Source organism: Megascapheus bottae, chromosome 13, assembly GCF_031878675.1.
Source record: "Megascapheus bottae isolate mThoBot1 chromosome 13, mThoBot2.hap1, whole genome shotgun sequence".
Taxonomy (NCBI): Eukaryota; Metazoa; Chordata; class Mammalia; order Rodentia; family Geomyidae; genus Megascapheus; species Megascapheus bottae.
The window spans coordinates 45615108-45631927 of NC_143521.1; the positions used below are offsets into that span (position 1 = coordinate 45615108).

General features: G+C 36.7%; 1 protein-coding gene across 2 annotated transcripts in view; it reads right to left on the minus strand.

Annotated features, from left to right (window-relative positions):
* The window catches only part of Stim2 (stromal interaction molecule 2), a 106194-nt gene that overhangs the window by 34478 nt on the left and 54896 nt on the right, over positions 1–16820 (minus strand). For both annotated transcript variants that reach the window (XM_090343734.1, XM_090343733.1), the window contains exon 3: positions 14776–14890. In XM_090343734.1, the coding sequence (XP_090199860.1) occupies positions 14776–14890 (115 nt within the window). The remainder of the gene's footprint in view (positions 1–14775; positions 14891–16820) is intronic.

A 16820-nucleotide genomic window follows, 5' to 3' on the forward strand; every position in this document is an offset into this window, starting at 1 on the left:
TGAATTTCTATAGTACAACTTCTATCAAATGACATGTCATTTGAGCTGCCTTATTTCCTATCTGCTTGCATATGTTCCTACTATAGTGAGCTGCCAGTAGACAAGAAATGTTTAACACAGCATAGAGCTGCCATTTAAGTACTCACTGAACGTAGTTTTTTTTTTTCATCCTGAAAACCGAACAGCTTTGTTTTGTTTCTACTGAAGTGTCCATTAACTATCCCACAGTTGCATGAAAAACAACACTATTTTCAGGGCTTCCTTTTTTGAAACAGCACTGATTGATTAATCCCTGGATCTACAAGATCACAGAAACCTGTACGATTGATAAGCATATTAAAAGGAGAATCTGTGTATTCCTAGTCCATTCACTTGCTTAGCAAACCTGATATACATACCAGTGTACAAAACAAACGTTAAAAAAAGTAATGTGTATGCATTTACTTGTTTCTTTCATATATAGAAAGCAATTTTCAAAGCAAGGCTCAGTGGCTCAAGCCTGTAATCCTAGCTATTCAGGAGGCTGAGATCTAAGGATCACAATTCAAAGCCAGCCCTAGCACTAAATTCTTATCTGACTCTTAAACTGACTCTCATCTCCAATTAATCTCTAGAAAAGGGGAAGTGGGGCTGTGTCTACAGGGGCAAGCTAGTATTCTTGAGCTGAAGAGCTCAGAGACAGCGCCCAGACCCAGAGTTCAAGCCCCATGACAAACAGGAAAAAAAAAAGGAAGCAATTTTCAAAACCAAAACCAATACACTTACGAATATAACTGTAACCCCTCTACACATCACCCTGAAAATTAAATTAAAAAACTAAACAATGCACTCAGTGCATCCAGCCTTAAAAATACAAAGCAGCTAAGAGAATGATCTCCATATAATTTTTAATGTTATAGTCAGTAAATATATGCTACCCCATAATCTTTAAACATATTTGTGAAAAATGCCTAAATGGAAAAAATTCTATCCAATTCATGTCTATACATGTAGAGAAATATTAATAACAGTAGTAGCTAACATTTTATGAACAATTGACAAATACAATTAATTATGATAAAACTTTCCAGAAATTGTTTCAGGAAATTCTCTCAAAACACCCAAAGCAGGTATCAGGACTAATATTGCAATCCTTGGTTTATGGGTCAGGAAGCTGAGATTTGAGTTTAAGTAATGTCCAAATGCAGCCTTACAAGTAGAAACGGGATTTATAATTACTTTGGACTTCAAAGCTTCAATTCATCCCCAGAAAGAGGACAAGGAATATGACAAAAAAGAATCTCTGCATGCTAAAAAAAATCTCAAACAAATTCACCATCCATTGTGGCAGAATTCAAATATGAGTCACACAATCATATTTTTTCATGTTTAATTTCCAAAAAACTTTCCTACTATTTAATTATTTTATCCTAAATTTATGAAATACAATACAAATACAGTATTTGTATTGTCCTAATTTAAAGAAGCAACCAGCATGAGTTTTGTTAGCAAAATCAATCTCTAATGTCACAAGAGAGAACTCTGGAGTCAATATAGAGTAACTAAATTCACTATTTTCTTCTAAAACATGAAAGCATCTTCATAAATACCAAAAGACTTGGTGAGACATTAGGGAGGTAAAATGAAGACCAAACATCACTATGACTATGGAAAGAAATTGTTTTGAAGCATCAATGACATATAATCTAAAAACTTAAAAGTTTGAGAAACATTGGAAATACTGGTATCTTTATATAAATCACTGTATTTTAAAACAGTATATATATATATGTATATACATATATATATATATATATGTATTCTCTGGTATTCACAGTTTCAGAGTTTCAAGCTTAAAAACTTCTTCCCACAAGAAAATTCAACACACTTTAGGGTACAATAGTAGCAGGGCTTCAATAGCAAAATTTTAATTAAATGTAACTCGAACATGAAAGATGACAGTAAGTCTTTCAGTGTAAAAGGTAAAGAAGCTTTAGGCTTTCTCCACTGGCTTCACAGTCTCTATGGTGCCACTTCTGACAACCAGCTGCTTAGCACAGTCAAGAAAGGGTATCTTTAGAACGATGCCAGAATGTGAACTCCTCCTTTGCATATCGGTCAGCAGGGCAGGTCTCTGCAACATGGACTAAATTCCTGCAACAAGCTATATTTGGATACATAAAGCCACACCATGAACTTAGGAAGTTCAGATACTAAGAAGCTATACTAGCACTTCTGCTTATGAATTCCTTGCCTTGTGTCATTCAAGATAAATGCTGGCAAATTCCTGAATATTTGGAACTTAAAATTACCAGGATGCCCTGATTGCAACAGTAATTCAAGGACTACTACTATAAACTACAATCTTAAACTAAGTGCATTATCAGTACCGATTCCCATGCAGATTTAGTAGTTTTGAGAGAGCTAAATAAATGTTTCCTAAACATCTCAACATGGCAGTCATGAAGAATTTTTCACCTTAGGAACAGGGTGACTAAATATCTACTTATTCTTTCTTCTATGTGCCTGTTAACACAACTATGGTAGAAATTATAAAACAGATGGATTATAAGCTTGGTAGGAAACAAGAATCTAACTCAAAAATGAAGGGGAAAAAACTGAAGGTATAGTGCAGCAGTGAAGTGTCTGATTCCCAAATAAAAGGTCCAGTGAGGAGGCCGGGAGTTTGGCCTAGAGGTAGAGTGCTGGCCTAGCATAAACAAAGGCCCAGGTTTGATTCCTTGGTACCACATACATAGAAAAAAGCGGAAGTAGTGCTGTGGCTCAAGTGGTAGAGCTCTAGCCTTGAGAAAAGTCCAAGGACAGCGCGTAGGCCCTGAGTTCAAGCCCCACAACTGGCAAAAAAAAAAAAAAAAAAAAAGGTCCAGTGAGTTGGGAATAGAGGAAGGAAGGGAGAGAGCCATGAGACAATCAATTCTTGTCCAAAAGTCTGAACTGCAAATGTCAATTACCTGTCTGTTTATCCTGAAACCCATGCTGCTTGATCCTCACCCTCCCATACGTCCCTGGATCAAAAGTTCTCTCTAGTTTCTCTTGCTCACCAATCTGCGGTAGCTTGCTGCTACTAGGCAGCTCTTCTCTGATTTCTGAGACAAACTTCCTAATCACCTGGAGGAAGGACACTGGGAAGAAGTGACCACAGGGCCCATCCTGGAGGTCACGGAAATAGGTCTAGGTTTGACCACATGACCTTTGCCAGTTACTTCTTCACATTTTTCTACTTACAATAGTCAGGTCAGATTTCTTATTCCTTTTTGGTCATGATCCTGGAAAAGGTAAGCACTCAACTGTCAAGTACCACATAGAGGAAGATGGGATCCAAGCAGAGTATGCCTCTCATTGTACTTTTGTACTTTATAATAAAATAGGGATAGCTCTTCTTTGTAATTTCTCTTTATTATAAAGGTGCAGTTACATAAGTCAGGTAATGAGTACATTTCTTTTTGAACGATGTCATCTCTTCCCTCATTTCCTTCCAGTTTTTCCCTCCCAAACCCCCTCCCCAACAAGCTGTAGTTCATTTTCCCCACAGTGTCTAATGAGTATCATTGCTGCATTTGTTCACCCTTTGTCCCACCATTTCTGTGCAGGGATAGCTCTTAAATTCAGATAATACGATCTCCTTTATCAATTATTTCTTAATTTACTTATTCTATTAATAAGTCTCCCATCTTCTAAAGTATAATTTTCTTTACATCATTTTCAGAGCCCCATTTTCCTTTTCCTCCTTTTCAAAGTTGACAATATTTATTATTTTTACTTATTTCTTCACTTACCTACTCACTACAATCAGAATTTCACTTTACTACTTCAATAAAAAACCATTTTTATCAAGACCACCAAGATCTTTGCTAAATGTCAGGGGCTCATGCCTAGAATTCTACCTACTTGGGAAACAGAGATCCAGTGGACACCTAACTATTCAAAGCCAGTGTGAGCAAAAACTCTCTAAGACCCAGCTTAATCAGCAGTTAGATATCCCATGTATTCCCATGTACTCCAGAGGCTAAACACAGGCACTGTTCCAGATCAGCTTGAACAAGAAAAGGGGGGGAAAAAAAGTTCCTAGCTGAAACCAGAATAAAAAAGGCTCATTCACTACAACACCCACCTAGCAAACTTGAGGCCCTGATTTCAAATCCTGGTAACACACATATGCATGCACACACACACGCCAAACACAGGACAAAAAAAAAAAAAAAAAAAAAAGGAAGAAAGATCATCAACAGGCCTAGCTTCGACTTTGTTAACCACTTGTGAGATTGTGCTGTCATCTCACTTGAACTTGTCTCTACAACATTTGACACTACTGTGCAGTCTTTGCTAAAACATTTCTTCAAAATCTTTAAGTCCTCATGATTCTCTTAGTACTGTATTGGTCAGCTCCTCATATTCTTCTCCTACATGGCCTGAGAGTTCCCACTCTCCAACTTAGCATCATCAAAATATCTCAAAGCCTGTGGCTTACCCCTGCAATCTTAGCTCCCCAGGAAACCAAAATCTGAGGATCTCAATTTGAAACCACTCCAGGCAGGGAAGTCTAGGACTCCGGTCTCCAATTAAGCATGAAAAGGCCAAAAGTGGTATTGTGGCTCAAGGGGTAGAGAGATCGCCAAAAGAAAAAAGAATCTCAGGGACAATGAAGCCTTGAATTCAAGCCCCAGCACTAGAACAACAAACAACAACAACAAACCCTCAATATTTGCAACTTTTAAAAAATGTTCATCATTAATATCCTGTTCATTTTCTATCCTAATCAACCCACATGCATGCCCTCCCCCAATGCTAATTGCCCAGATACACAAAATGCAGGAATCAACCTTGATCCTCTCTCTCTAGCAGTATTCTGGTTCAGCACCACAGCAAATTCTGCCAGCCATTCCTTCAAAATATATCACAAATCAGAACTTGCTGCTTCCTCCTACTGCATCACCATCACCTCTGCCCACTTCACTGAACTTCACTGAAGTTCAAACCCTGGTACCACAGAGATGAAATGGTGTCATTACTTTCCCTCACGCTCCTAGATGGAATTTTATTTACAATTTAAAACACAAGCAGAGAAAACTCTGTTTTGAACTGGCCATTTTAAATAATAGAACATTATTCAAAGAAAAAGACAAGTAAGCCCCTTATTTGGAAACAATGGGAATAAAACATTTGTTCCACACAGAGGTTACCAGAGTGCCTCCTACCATCCTAATGAAGCAAATTTAGCACACATTCATATACCACTCATTCCCAAATGCTGAAAACAGGGTATAAAAAAAGAATACTATTATGCCCAAAAATGACTGCTGTTGATGGCTTGGTGCACTCCTTCACCTTGCACACATCACAGGTACGGCTGGGTGCTGGGGTCCTTGCCCTCCCAACAGTGTGGTGACTCTGCGTCTCCTCCATAGACAGCGGCCAGTGCACACACCCCCAAGCCATAGCCAGCTTGCCTCCCCTCCCCTAACTCAGCACTGGCCCACTGGGGGCCATGGCCCGTCCAGGCTTGCAGTACCCAGCCTGGCCCCTGCTGGGGTGTCCTGGCCACAGGAAGCGCAGCTCACTCAGGGTCCAGGCAAAGCCACGCACTCCTCATTTTTACCAAGTATTAAATGTCTTTCTACCAAAAAAAAAATGCCTGCTATTTTCTTTCTACACAGTCTTTCCAAGAAATGTAGACAGTCATCATTTTACCTTCTACTCTAGGTTTTGTTACTCTATTCCAAAGGAGGTATCCCTTAAGTCTCTGAACACAGCAGAGAAGAAATGTAGACTAATTTAGATGTACCAAAAACCTAAGGCAAACACACCATCAATTTAGACCAGTACTTCCTTAAGTAATAAGATATCTGCATATTATGATTTATATGCTGAAAAACTTGTTATATGAGAAAATAAGGCTAAAAGCATATTTTTATATGTTCCTACAAAATAGAAATGTTCAAGTTTTCTACAGTACAAAAAGATATAACAAATAGCTGATCTTTGTATCTTCTTCTGAGAGGTAGATTCTATATTACAGAATAAAATCAAGCATGACCTATTAAATACAGTTGTTTCAAAGTTAAATGTCTTCTACAAATTAGTAGTCCTTCTGAACCTTGGCAAGGAAGTATATCCAATACTCCAAGTCTACAAAATATAACTGTCCTAAAGCAAAAGAAAAAGAATGTTGAGAGAAATAGAAAATAAGAAAACAAAAACAAGCCTAATGAATAGTTCTGAAATAAAAGGAACAAAGTTATTGCAATACTAACATAGGATCATAACTAAGAAATAGTGACAGAGCTGGGTACAGTGGTAAATGTCTATAATTCCAACACTCAGAAGGCAGAGGCAGAAAGATTATCAATTCAAGAATAAGCTAATAAAGTATTTTTATGAGTAAGGCATTGTCCTCGAAACTGAGGACAAAAAGATGAAGAAATCGTCTCTGTCCTTCACCTGTTGATCACCTCTTGGTTCAGAAAGACAGATTTGTAAGTAATTAAGGAATCTGCTAGGATTTGTAAATGAGATTATACAAAGGCATCATGGGATACTAAGCAAATAAAAATAAGCTAAGCTACATAACAAAATCATGTCTCAAAAAATAGAAAAGAAAAAAGATGGATCAGAAACTTGCTGAAAGAGCTTTTACTCATTCAGATGTTATAGAGCTCTTTGATAATAAATAAGGTCACACTTTTTTATATGAGGTACCAAAGTCAGTTCTGATTGATACTTAACAGTGTTGGACTAATAGGAAAACTTACCACAAAATAGTTATGCTCTCTGTCTAACAAAAACTCACATTTGTCTTAAGTGTTAGTTGATAGAGTGAATGAGCAACATGCTATATGACCTCTTCTTTACACAGAAGAGACTGACTCAAAAGACCTTCTGTTAGTAGTGCAAACACTGACATTTGTCATTCTGAAATTTGAATCTACCTCAAGAATAGGCCTTCCCTTGTTTTATAATGCTTCCTGTGAAACCAATAAAATATTACTAACAGGAGTTCCCATGAAAGAATTATATGGAAGATGAAAAGTATTAAAATCTAATTTACTAAAAACAGCACACTTGTAATATATTAAAGAGCATGAAGTTTTTTAATGCTACTTTAATTTTAAAATATCCTCAGAGCTATTAATCTAGCAGAATGTTCTCAGTGAAAGGTGACAAGAGATGAAAGATTAATGTCCCACAATGCAATTCTACCGACCCTACTTAACTTCTACAGACATATGGATGTGTTTCTGTTAGTATCCCATGACACCTTTTGTACAATCTCATTGGCAGATCCCTTAATTGTTTACGAATCTTGTTTTTTTACACCAAGAAGCAATCAACAGGTAAAGGACAGAGACAATTTCTTCATCTTTTTGTTCTCAGTTCCTAGGACAATGTCTTACTCATAAAAGTACTTCGTAACAATCATGTTTAATGTTTGAACCAGTTAAATAAATATCCTCAACCCCTAGGGCTCCAAGATCAAATGGGAAAAAATGGAATTTATTCTATACAAAGAAGCAAAACTAATTTATCCTCCTTTGAAACATTTCTCCAAATGCATGATGATTCATTCTTCCCACTCAAATACGCGTCAGCGTCATGGTAAGCTTAATGCTAATATTCCTACCTATAGCAAATGAATCGTCTATGTTTACAAAGTTTTCTGAAACAAGAACTTGTCCTAACTCCTAATACTTGGTACAGTAATAATAAAAATGCTGAATATATTAAAAATCTCCTACAAAAGTAACAAGGATTCTAACAGATATTTTCTACAATAATAACCTCCTTTGAAGCCAGACACAAACTAAGCTTCCTGAGTTTCTGTAGGGAGCTATTACAGATTGATAAAGCCCTGATTCAAAAGTAGCATTTTTCCTGGCACTGAGATGTTCAAAAATCCTGTCATGGTCATATTTGTCTTACTAAAACAGCAATAACACATTCACTGAGCATTTGCTGTGGGCTAAGCACTTTACATATGCTTTACAAAATATGCCTCAGGGGCAGGAGTTTGACCTAGTGGTAGAGTGCTTGCCTAGCATGCACAAAGGCTTGGGTTCGATTCCTTGGTACCATATACATAGAAAAAAGCTGGAAGTGGTGCTGTAGCTCAAATGGTAGAGCTCTAGCCTTGAGAAAAGTCTAAGGACAGTGCTCAAGCCCTGAGTTCAAGCCCCACAACTGGAAAAAAAAATACAAAATATGCCTTTTTCCTTTCCTTTTCTATATCCTTAAGTAGTAAACAAGTCCATCTACACATAATAGATGACAAAACCAGAAAGGTTAAACACTACACAAAGTAAATGTTCAAAGAGTAATTTATCTCACATTCCCTAAAAAGATATTACATGTCTATACTGTATTTCAAAGATTTAGCACTTAAAAATTCAATCTTAGTGGCTGGGAGTTTGGCCTAGTAGTTAAAGTGCTTGCCTAGCATGCATGAAGACCGATTCCTAGGTACCACATATAGAAAAAAGCCGGAAGTGGTGCTGAGGTTCAAGTGGTAGAGCTCTAGCCTTGAGAAAGTCCAAGGACAGTGCTCAGGCCCCGAGCTCAAGCCCAGGACTGGCAAAAAAAAAAGAATTCAATCTTAGTGATTTATTCATATTAATATGCTAACACATATATCATTCTATTACTTCTAAGAAAATACCATGTCTTTCAAAAGCTCACTAAGGGAGTCATCTCCTAAATGAAGCCTTTCAATAACAGATCTATCTGTTCTCTTAAACTCTTACAAGAGTACCATTTAGGTAAGGAGTTAATCAAACTTTTTTGCATTTCTCTTTAACTTTTTAAACTACATACATGAAAAACAAAAAGGTTTTTCCTTTTTAAATTATTTTAATGTTGGTGATGTATAGAGGGGTTACAGTTACACTTGTCAGATAGTAAGTACATCACTTCTTCAACATTGATATTTCTTAAGTTGTTATTTTTATTTAAGTTAATTAATTTTTTCTGGTAGGTTTTATATATGCTTGAAATTGACAATTGCCTATATCTCTCTTCTCTAAATTTCTTAATTTTTTAAATTTTTATTCTTTAGAGGAAAAAATAAAAACTTTCAGCCATTCTATTCAACCAATTGTATAACTATCTCAGTGCATCTTCATTTTTAAAACAGATTATTTAATCCTTTTTTAAAAAATCTATTATAGTGACTACATCTTGTATATAATTGAAATTTTTTGTGGGGGGACCAGAAGGCCAGTCAGGGATCTTCAACTCTGGGCCTGGGCGCTGTCCCTGACCTCTTCAGCTCAAGGCTAGCGTTCTACCACTTGAGTCTCAGAGCCACTTCCCATTTTCTGGTGATTAATTGGAGGTAAGAGTCTTACTACTTGCCCCTACAAGCTTTTAACTGGACTCTCAGATCTCAGCCTGCTGAGTAGATAGGATTACAGGCGTGAGCCACTGGAGCCTGGCACAACTGAGACTTTTCTATTAACATTCTTGTATATTACAGATCTTACTATTCCACTATATACAGTAATTCTCACAATTTATAGTCTATAGAAATCTAACTGAACCTAACAACTAATCTGTAAAATTTGCATTTGACTGCTACCATGTCCAAACATTATCTGTACACACACAAATACATTCAAATCATTATTAAAATTTTTCTATGTATGATCAGAATCAACTTCTATATAACTTGATTTTACTTGTTACTGCTTGACAACATTCACTGCTTGACAAAAAGATCTTGGTACATATCACCATCTTTTGTCTGGTGTGTCAGTAAATATCTAACCAATATGTTCATCTCAGAATCAAAACACAGTGAGAGGAGACATAATCAAAAATAATTTTGAAACTTTAAGGATAATTAGTTTAGTTTATAAAATATTATTGCAAAAAAATTAACATTTACTAAATGCTATCACTAAATTCACTGAAAGAAGCACCTTCAGCACACCATCTCATTTATATCCTATAAAATATAAGAACTACATTTTATAAGTGAATTTCAGTACCTAATATTTACAAAAAGAAGAACAAGCACTTTTTTCTTTTTTGGCTAGTCCTGGGGTTTGAACTCAGGGCCAGGGCATTGTCCTTGGGCTTGCTCAAGGCTAATGCTGTACCACTTGAGCCATAGCACCACTTCCAGCTTTTTCTGTACATGTGGTATCCAGGAACCGAACCTAGGACTTCATGCATGCTAGGCAAGCATTCTACCACTAGGACACATTCCTGGCCCTGAAGAACAAACATTTTAAATTATACAGTTCATGTTTTCCTTTTTCTTTTTCGCTAGTCCTGGGCTTGAGCTCAGGGCATGAGCGCTGTCCTTGGACTTTCTCAAGGCTAGAGCTCTACCACTTGAGCCTCAGCACCACTTTCAGCTTTTTTTCTATGCATGGAATCAAACCCAGGTGTTCGTGCATGCTAGGCAAGCAAGCACTCTACCACTAGGCCAACTCCCAGCCCCAGTTCATGTTTTCTACAACATGTTACCTCTACTTCCACATTCAGCAAATAGGTAACTAAAGAAACTGTGGGTATTACAATTTAGGCTGCACTTCCATGCCTTCTTTGAAAACTCCTGACCAACCTTCACAGACTACTTTCTATGCAAAGTCCAAACATTTAATCACTCCCTCTAGTGAATGACCTCAACCTCCCCTAAATTTACTTGTATTACTGTATATCACTTGATATTATATTTACTTACTTTATCTTTTCTACTCAGCAAGTTGATCAGATCCACGTTTAACTTAGCTTAATTCCCAGATTCCAGTGCAATAATACAGCATTTAATATTGATGCATTTCTTCTACAACATAAATTATTTTATATGTAACTGGAAAGTCATGTCAATAATAAGTCACATAATTTCATATGCAACTTTTCCAAACATGTTATCATTGTTTATCTCTAGTCAACAGCAAAAAGATGTGAAATATACTGTAACCATCAACACATTATTCTTCTTAGCTCAGTTTGGCCGTGTGGCCAAATTCCTGTTTGGAATTACTTGCTGCTCAGTCCATATCTTTGTGCATTTTGCTCTTCCTTCAGTTTCTAACTTCTTCAACCCTATCTAATACAGTATCTTTTTCATTTCCATTAAGTCACCTTTACTTACTACTTCATATGTAAAATCGACTACTTCCAATGTAAATTCCTATATCAACCAACTATAGTATTTACTGATTAGAAATTTTTTAAATTGTACATATACTACTATTTTAATTTCTGTTGGCACTCTGTTTACAAAGCACCATAGATTTTGTGTAGTCTGTTTCACTGACATTTTCCCTAAGTCCACATTTTCTTTTCAGAAAAAAATATGTATTACATCATAACAAACACTAAAATGGAGAGGGGGGGTACAGACAGGAACAGCAAGGGGTCTAGTTAAAATAGAGCTCTGAGGGAGGGACAGGAGAATTCAGAAGATAAGAGAAAATGATAGAGATGGGAGAAGAGTGTCAGACATGTAGAAATTTAAAGGCCTTTTTAAAGATCTTAGCTTAGGCACTGGTGGCTCACGTCTGTAATGCTAGTTACTCAGAAGGCTAAGATCTGAGGATCATGGTTCAAAGACAGCCTGGACACAAAAGTGCATGACACTCACCTCCCTCCAATTAACCACCAAAAAAACTGGAAGTGTGGCTCAAGTGATAGAGTGCTAGCCTTGAGCTGAAGAGCTCAGGAACAGCACTCAGGCCCAGAGTTCAAGCCCCATGACTGACCAAAAAAAAAAAAAATGATCTTAGTTTTTCTCTGAACACTGTGGGGTATTTAGCAGAATAGATTTATACTTTAAACAGATTGCTTTGCTGGGTGAAGAATGGACTGAAACAGAAGTATAATGTGCAAGAGTGAAACAGCCTTGGCTCAAACATATTTCAAGAAACTTCAGACTTACGCAGACATAGGAATGGCTGTAGAATGCTGTCCTTTCATAAAACGTCCACATCCATCTAGATTAGCAAACAGCAGATGTAGATAGAGCCATTTCTATATGCTACCTCCCTTTCTGCTTTAGGATTTCTCTAAGTGAAAAGATTTTTCTTACAGCAGATGTAGACAGAGCCGTTTCTATATGCTACCTCCCTTTCTGCTTTAGGATTTCTCTAAATGAAAAGATTTTTCTTAGAAGAGATTCAGAATCTAACCAAAGGTATGGACGAAGTGTGCTACCTGAGAGACTTCATCTGCCTAACTAGCTAACCCTAGCTCTGACTACTTTCGCTACTAGACTTTCTACATCTAGGGCCACCTCTTTTTTTCCCCTAAGAAGCCAAAGACCTGACTTATCAATTTATTTAGCTCTTTACAACAAAATTTAACCTTCTTTCCACCTTCTTTAAAGTCTCATATTTTTGTGACACTTTTGCTTACACATATGAATAAATTACTCTGCCTTTAGCCCCCTTACGCTGTATACTTATATTATCAGTTCATTTCATAGACTAAAATGATTGAAACTTCAGAGGGAAAAGAATATAGTTAAAATTTTCCTACCATATGTAAGAAAGCCAATTAAGCAGCTAGTCTAACTATCCAAGCCAGACATGACGGTGACTGAACCAGACAATAGCTTGGGAGTTAAGATGCTAAATACTTATTCCTTCTCTAAAACATAATCAATTAAGTGGATTCCATTCAATATAAACATACTCAAATTTTGCTGCAGCAGAAAACTTTCTACAGTAAACTTTCAATTATTTTAATAATGCCTATGAGTTGCTGAGATATTTCACAGAAATAAAGTCTGTCATGAGTTTGCCACTATCCTATCATGTTTCCCCCATGGGACTTATACCAATTTATTTCTATTGCTCTTCATTTCCAAGTTCTTATTATTTTTAAATGATGTGGGAAAAGGAAAGAAGAGAAGTTTTGTTTCTCTTTGTTTGTTTGCTTTTGCCAATCTTGGGGGCTTGAACTCAGGGCCTGGGGACCGTCCTTGGACTTTATTTTGCTCAAGGCTAATGCTCTGCCACTTGAGCCACAGCGCGTCTTCTGGCTTTTTCTATGTATATGGTCCCAGGAATCGAACTCAGGGCTACATGCATACTAGGCACGTACTCTACCACTAGGCCAAACTCCCAGAACCTTGAACTTTGGTTTTAATGCATCATTAAGTCAGTAATCTTTCTTGTGTTATTTTTCCTTTTCCCCTGTATATTTCAACTGATTCCTTTCACAGAAAAAGTAAACACAAACAGGTAAGCAAATTACAAACTTACAAACAGTAAGAAAAATAAGAGTGGGATGGTTTTCTGTAGTTTTCCATTTCCAAAACATTATCATTGAGAACAAACTTGTTATTTATTTACACTCACGGTATCCGTCTTCAGGAAAACTTCATAGAAATATGCAGTACAACATAATTGTTTATAACTTTCATACAAGAATAGAAGCACTACAAAAATGATATTCTGGTTCAATGATATTGAAAAATAAAACTAAAAAATAAACATAATGAACATTTTTGCTTTATTTTTCAATTTTAGTAGTTTCTTAACAACTGTGTTGAGGTTTTGGGTCAGAAACATTTCCTGCCTTAAAGAATTACCATATATATGGATAGCTTGAGAACTTAGAAAAAGAAAAGGGCTAAAACACAAATTACCCAATTTTATCAAAAAACTTCTATGCCTTTCCACCCACATCTACAGTTTAACATTTTGTGTTTTTCATTACCAACACCCTACTACAATGAGAAAGTATTAATGGAATTTCACAAATAAGCAACTTATTACAAGTAGTGTGACAAAATCTTAAGCCGTCCTATGGAGGACATAAATTATCCTTTTGCCCAGTATATTTCCATTGTGTACAGTACTTACTCTGACAGTTGAAGAAGCTACATTTACTTAACTTTTATTATAATACATTGCTATAAATGTTCCATTTGATCACTAATTACTGTTGTACTCTCTTACTGGGACGAATCTACAAAGTAAACTTCATTGTAGGTAGAGGATGTACGTATTTTAAAAAGTAATAAATATATAAGGTATAGTACTATCTGTAGTTTTAGGTATCCACTGGTGGGGGGAGGGAGTCTTAGAATATAGCCCAAGTAGATAAGGAAGGAGCAACTACTGTATTAGAAGACTTCACGAACGACTTTTTAAAAGAGAAAGTTTCAAAGTTCTTGCTTCCTAAAGACTTTAGAAACAGTTTACCACAACTCAAAAAGAGCTTTTGGTTCCCAAATACCCTAATGTTTAATTGATAAACCTGTTACAAAAACTCGATTTAATAATTGAGACAGTGCTTCAGAACTTTAAACTCTCAGATATGCATTATTTATTCTAGGATAAATACCAAACTATCTGAAAACAACGTGATATTTTATTAATATAAAAAAGATTAAAGTTACCATTCAAAATTTTAAATGGGAGTTAGAGCACAGCTCAGAAGTAGAGTGCCTAACTGGCAAATACAAAGTCCTGACTTCAAACCCCAGTCCTACCAAATCAAACAAAAAATAAAAACAGAAAAAAAGTGCTGAAATAGATGACTGGGAGCGGTGAGGGGAGGGAAATGGGACAAAAACGTGAGAAGGGGTATCAATGTTCAAGAAGGGGTATCAATGTTCAAGAAGTAATACACTCACTACCTGACAAATGTAACTATTACCCCTTTATACATTACCCCGACAATAAAAAAAAGAAACATTCATACAAAAATATGTTGGCAGAGTCATTCACAATGAATGGGTTGCTAACAGCTAAGCATGCAGAAGCACAAATGAGGGTTGTAGACTACAAAGATGGGAAATGCAAATCACTCCATAAGTCTTACCTTCTGATGCTTTCCATCGCTTCCACAAATCCTCAACAGTAATATGCTTGTCTTCTCTGTGGAGATGGCTATGCTTATTAGTCGCATCTTTATACTTCATATCTTCTCTGATAAACTACAAAAAAAAGTGCTAAGTTAAGTGTCATAATTTAGTCTTCATAACTAAAAAGTAACCTTTGACATGAGGTAGGTGACTACTTTCATTTAACAACTGGTAGACTGTTGGTATTTTTGTTGTATTATGCACCTGGTTTATTAAACATATTTTATGAAACAGATGTCCTCTACTATTCATCATGACAATAGTAAAATACTTATCAAATGTTTACTGTTTATTAGGTACTAGTCTAAGTCACATAACACATATGCCAACACAGGAATACATAGCAAAGAGACATAGCTGCATTCATTTAAGTTTATGGCAGTCCTATAAAGTATTATAAAGTCCTATAAAGTATTCTTTCTTTTTTTTTCTTTTTTTGCCAGTCCTGGGGTTTGACCTCAGGGTTTGACCATTGTCCTTAGGTTCTTTCAAGGCTAGAGCTCTACCACTTGAGCCATAGCACCACTTTCAGCTTTTTTCTATGTATATGGTACCAAGGAATCGAACCTGGGTTTTCATGCATGCTAGGCCAGCACTCTACCACTAGACCAAACTCCTGGTCCCTAAAGTATTGTTTCTATCCATTTTATAAATGACAAACTAAGGCCTAAAGAGTTTAATTTGACTGAGGTGAAATTCTAATCAAAGCAATGGTAATAAAGAAAAAATTACTGTCTCAATATTACACATTTTTACTAAATACTTGGTGGCAGGGTGCTTCAAAGTATAATACTAACTTCCACAATCACTTCATCTTACTTTTATAGCTATGACTTACAACAGAAGGGTATTCACTATTGTATTCAGAAACAGAATATTCTATAATTCTGAAGTGAAGAATCTATTAATGTGGGGCACATAACATCAGGGAAATGGAAACCTATGCTGTAGAAAAGGAGGCCTACTTCGTGGCCCAGTGCTCATCTCCTGGTTTGGGGACCTAAACTGCCTGTCACCTGGTTGGAAGGCTTGGCTGTGGTTTGTGATGTAAAGGAAGGCTACCTCTGGGAATGGCCCTGAACACTTCCGCCCTCTGGGACAGTAGCTGATTCCCCTTCTTTACCTCCCTCCCTCTGTCCTGCCCACCTTTGTGCTGATTGGCATCCTCTATTAGCTAAATGTACTTCCTCAATAAATGAGTTCCTGCCTTGATGGGTCTCCCTGACACATCTGATTGTCCTCCAACCAGGGAGGGCTGGGGACTGCCAGTCGACCCTTTCCTTTCTCAGCTCATCCTGGTTGGGGCGTGTTTTCTCTATCCCTCTTGCAGATTAGGAGGGATGAAGGACTAAAAACCCCGACATATTAATTTTACTCTAAAATATGTAGAAAAAAACCAAAATAATTTTAGCTAAAATCCACCAGAGTTCTGTATTACTCTTTCATATCTCACTAACAAATAAAAGCAACCTTTTTATGGGTCAGATTCCATTTGTTAATCTTTTAGGCTTTACCTCCTAGTACTTCATTAAAATTAACCTGCTATTTCAATTATATGAAACAAGCAGAATTTTTATTTTTATGCTTTCTACATCAATATTTCAATTTTTCTTGTTTTTCTATATTGGTTTATCATCATTTTCAAAAGAATAAACTCATAGAGCACTGGTGGCCCATGCCTGTAATCCTAGCTACTCAAAAGGCTGAGATATGAGGACTACAGTTTGAAGCCAGCACAAGCAGGAAAGTCTGTGTAGCTCTATCTCTACTAAACTGCCAGAGAGTAGAGGGAGGAGAAAGGGAAGGGGAGGGAGGCAGGGAGGAAGATTTAGGAAAAGAAAAAAGAGGGAGGTAGGGAGGAAGGGTGGGAAGAAGGAGGGAAGGGAGGAAGGAAGGGAGGGAAGGGAGGAAGTGAGTGTGGGAGGGAGGGAGGAGAAAGAGAAAGACGGCAAGATGCTAAAAGCAAAGCTTATGGCTTAAGTGTTAAAGCACTAACTTTGAG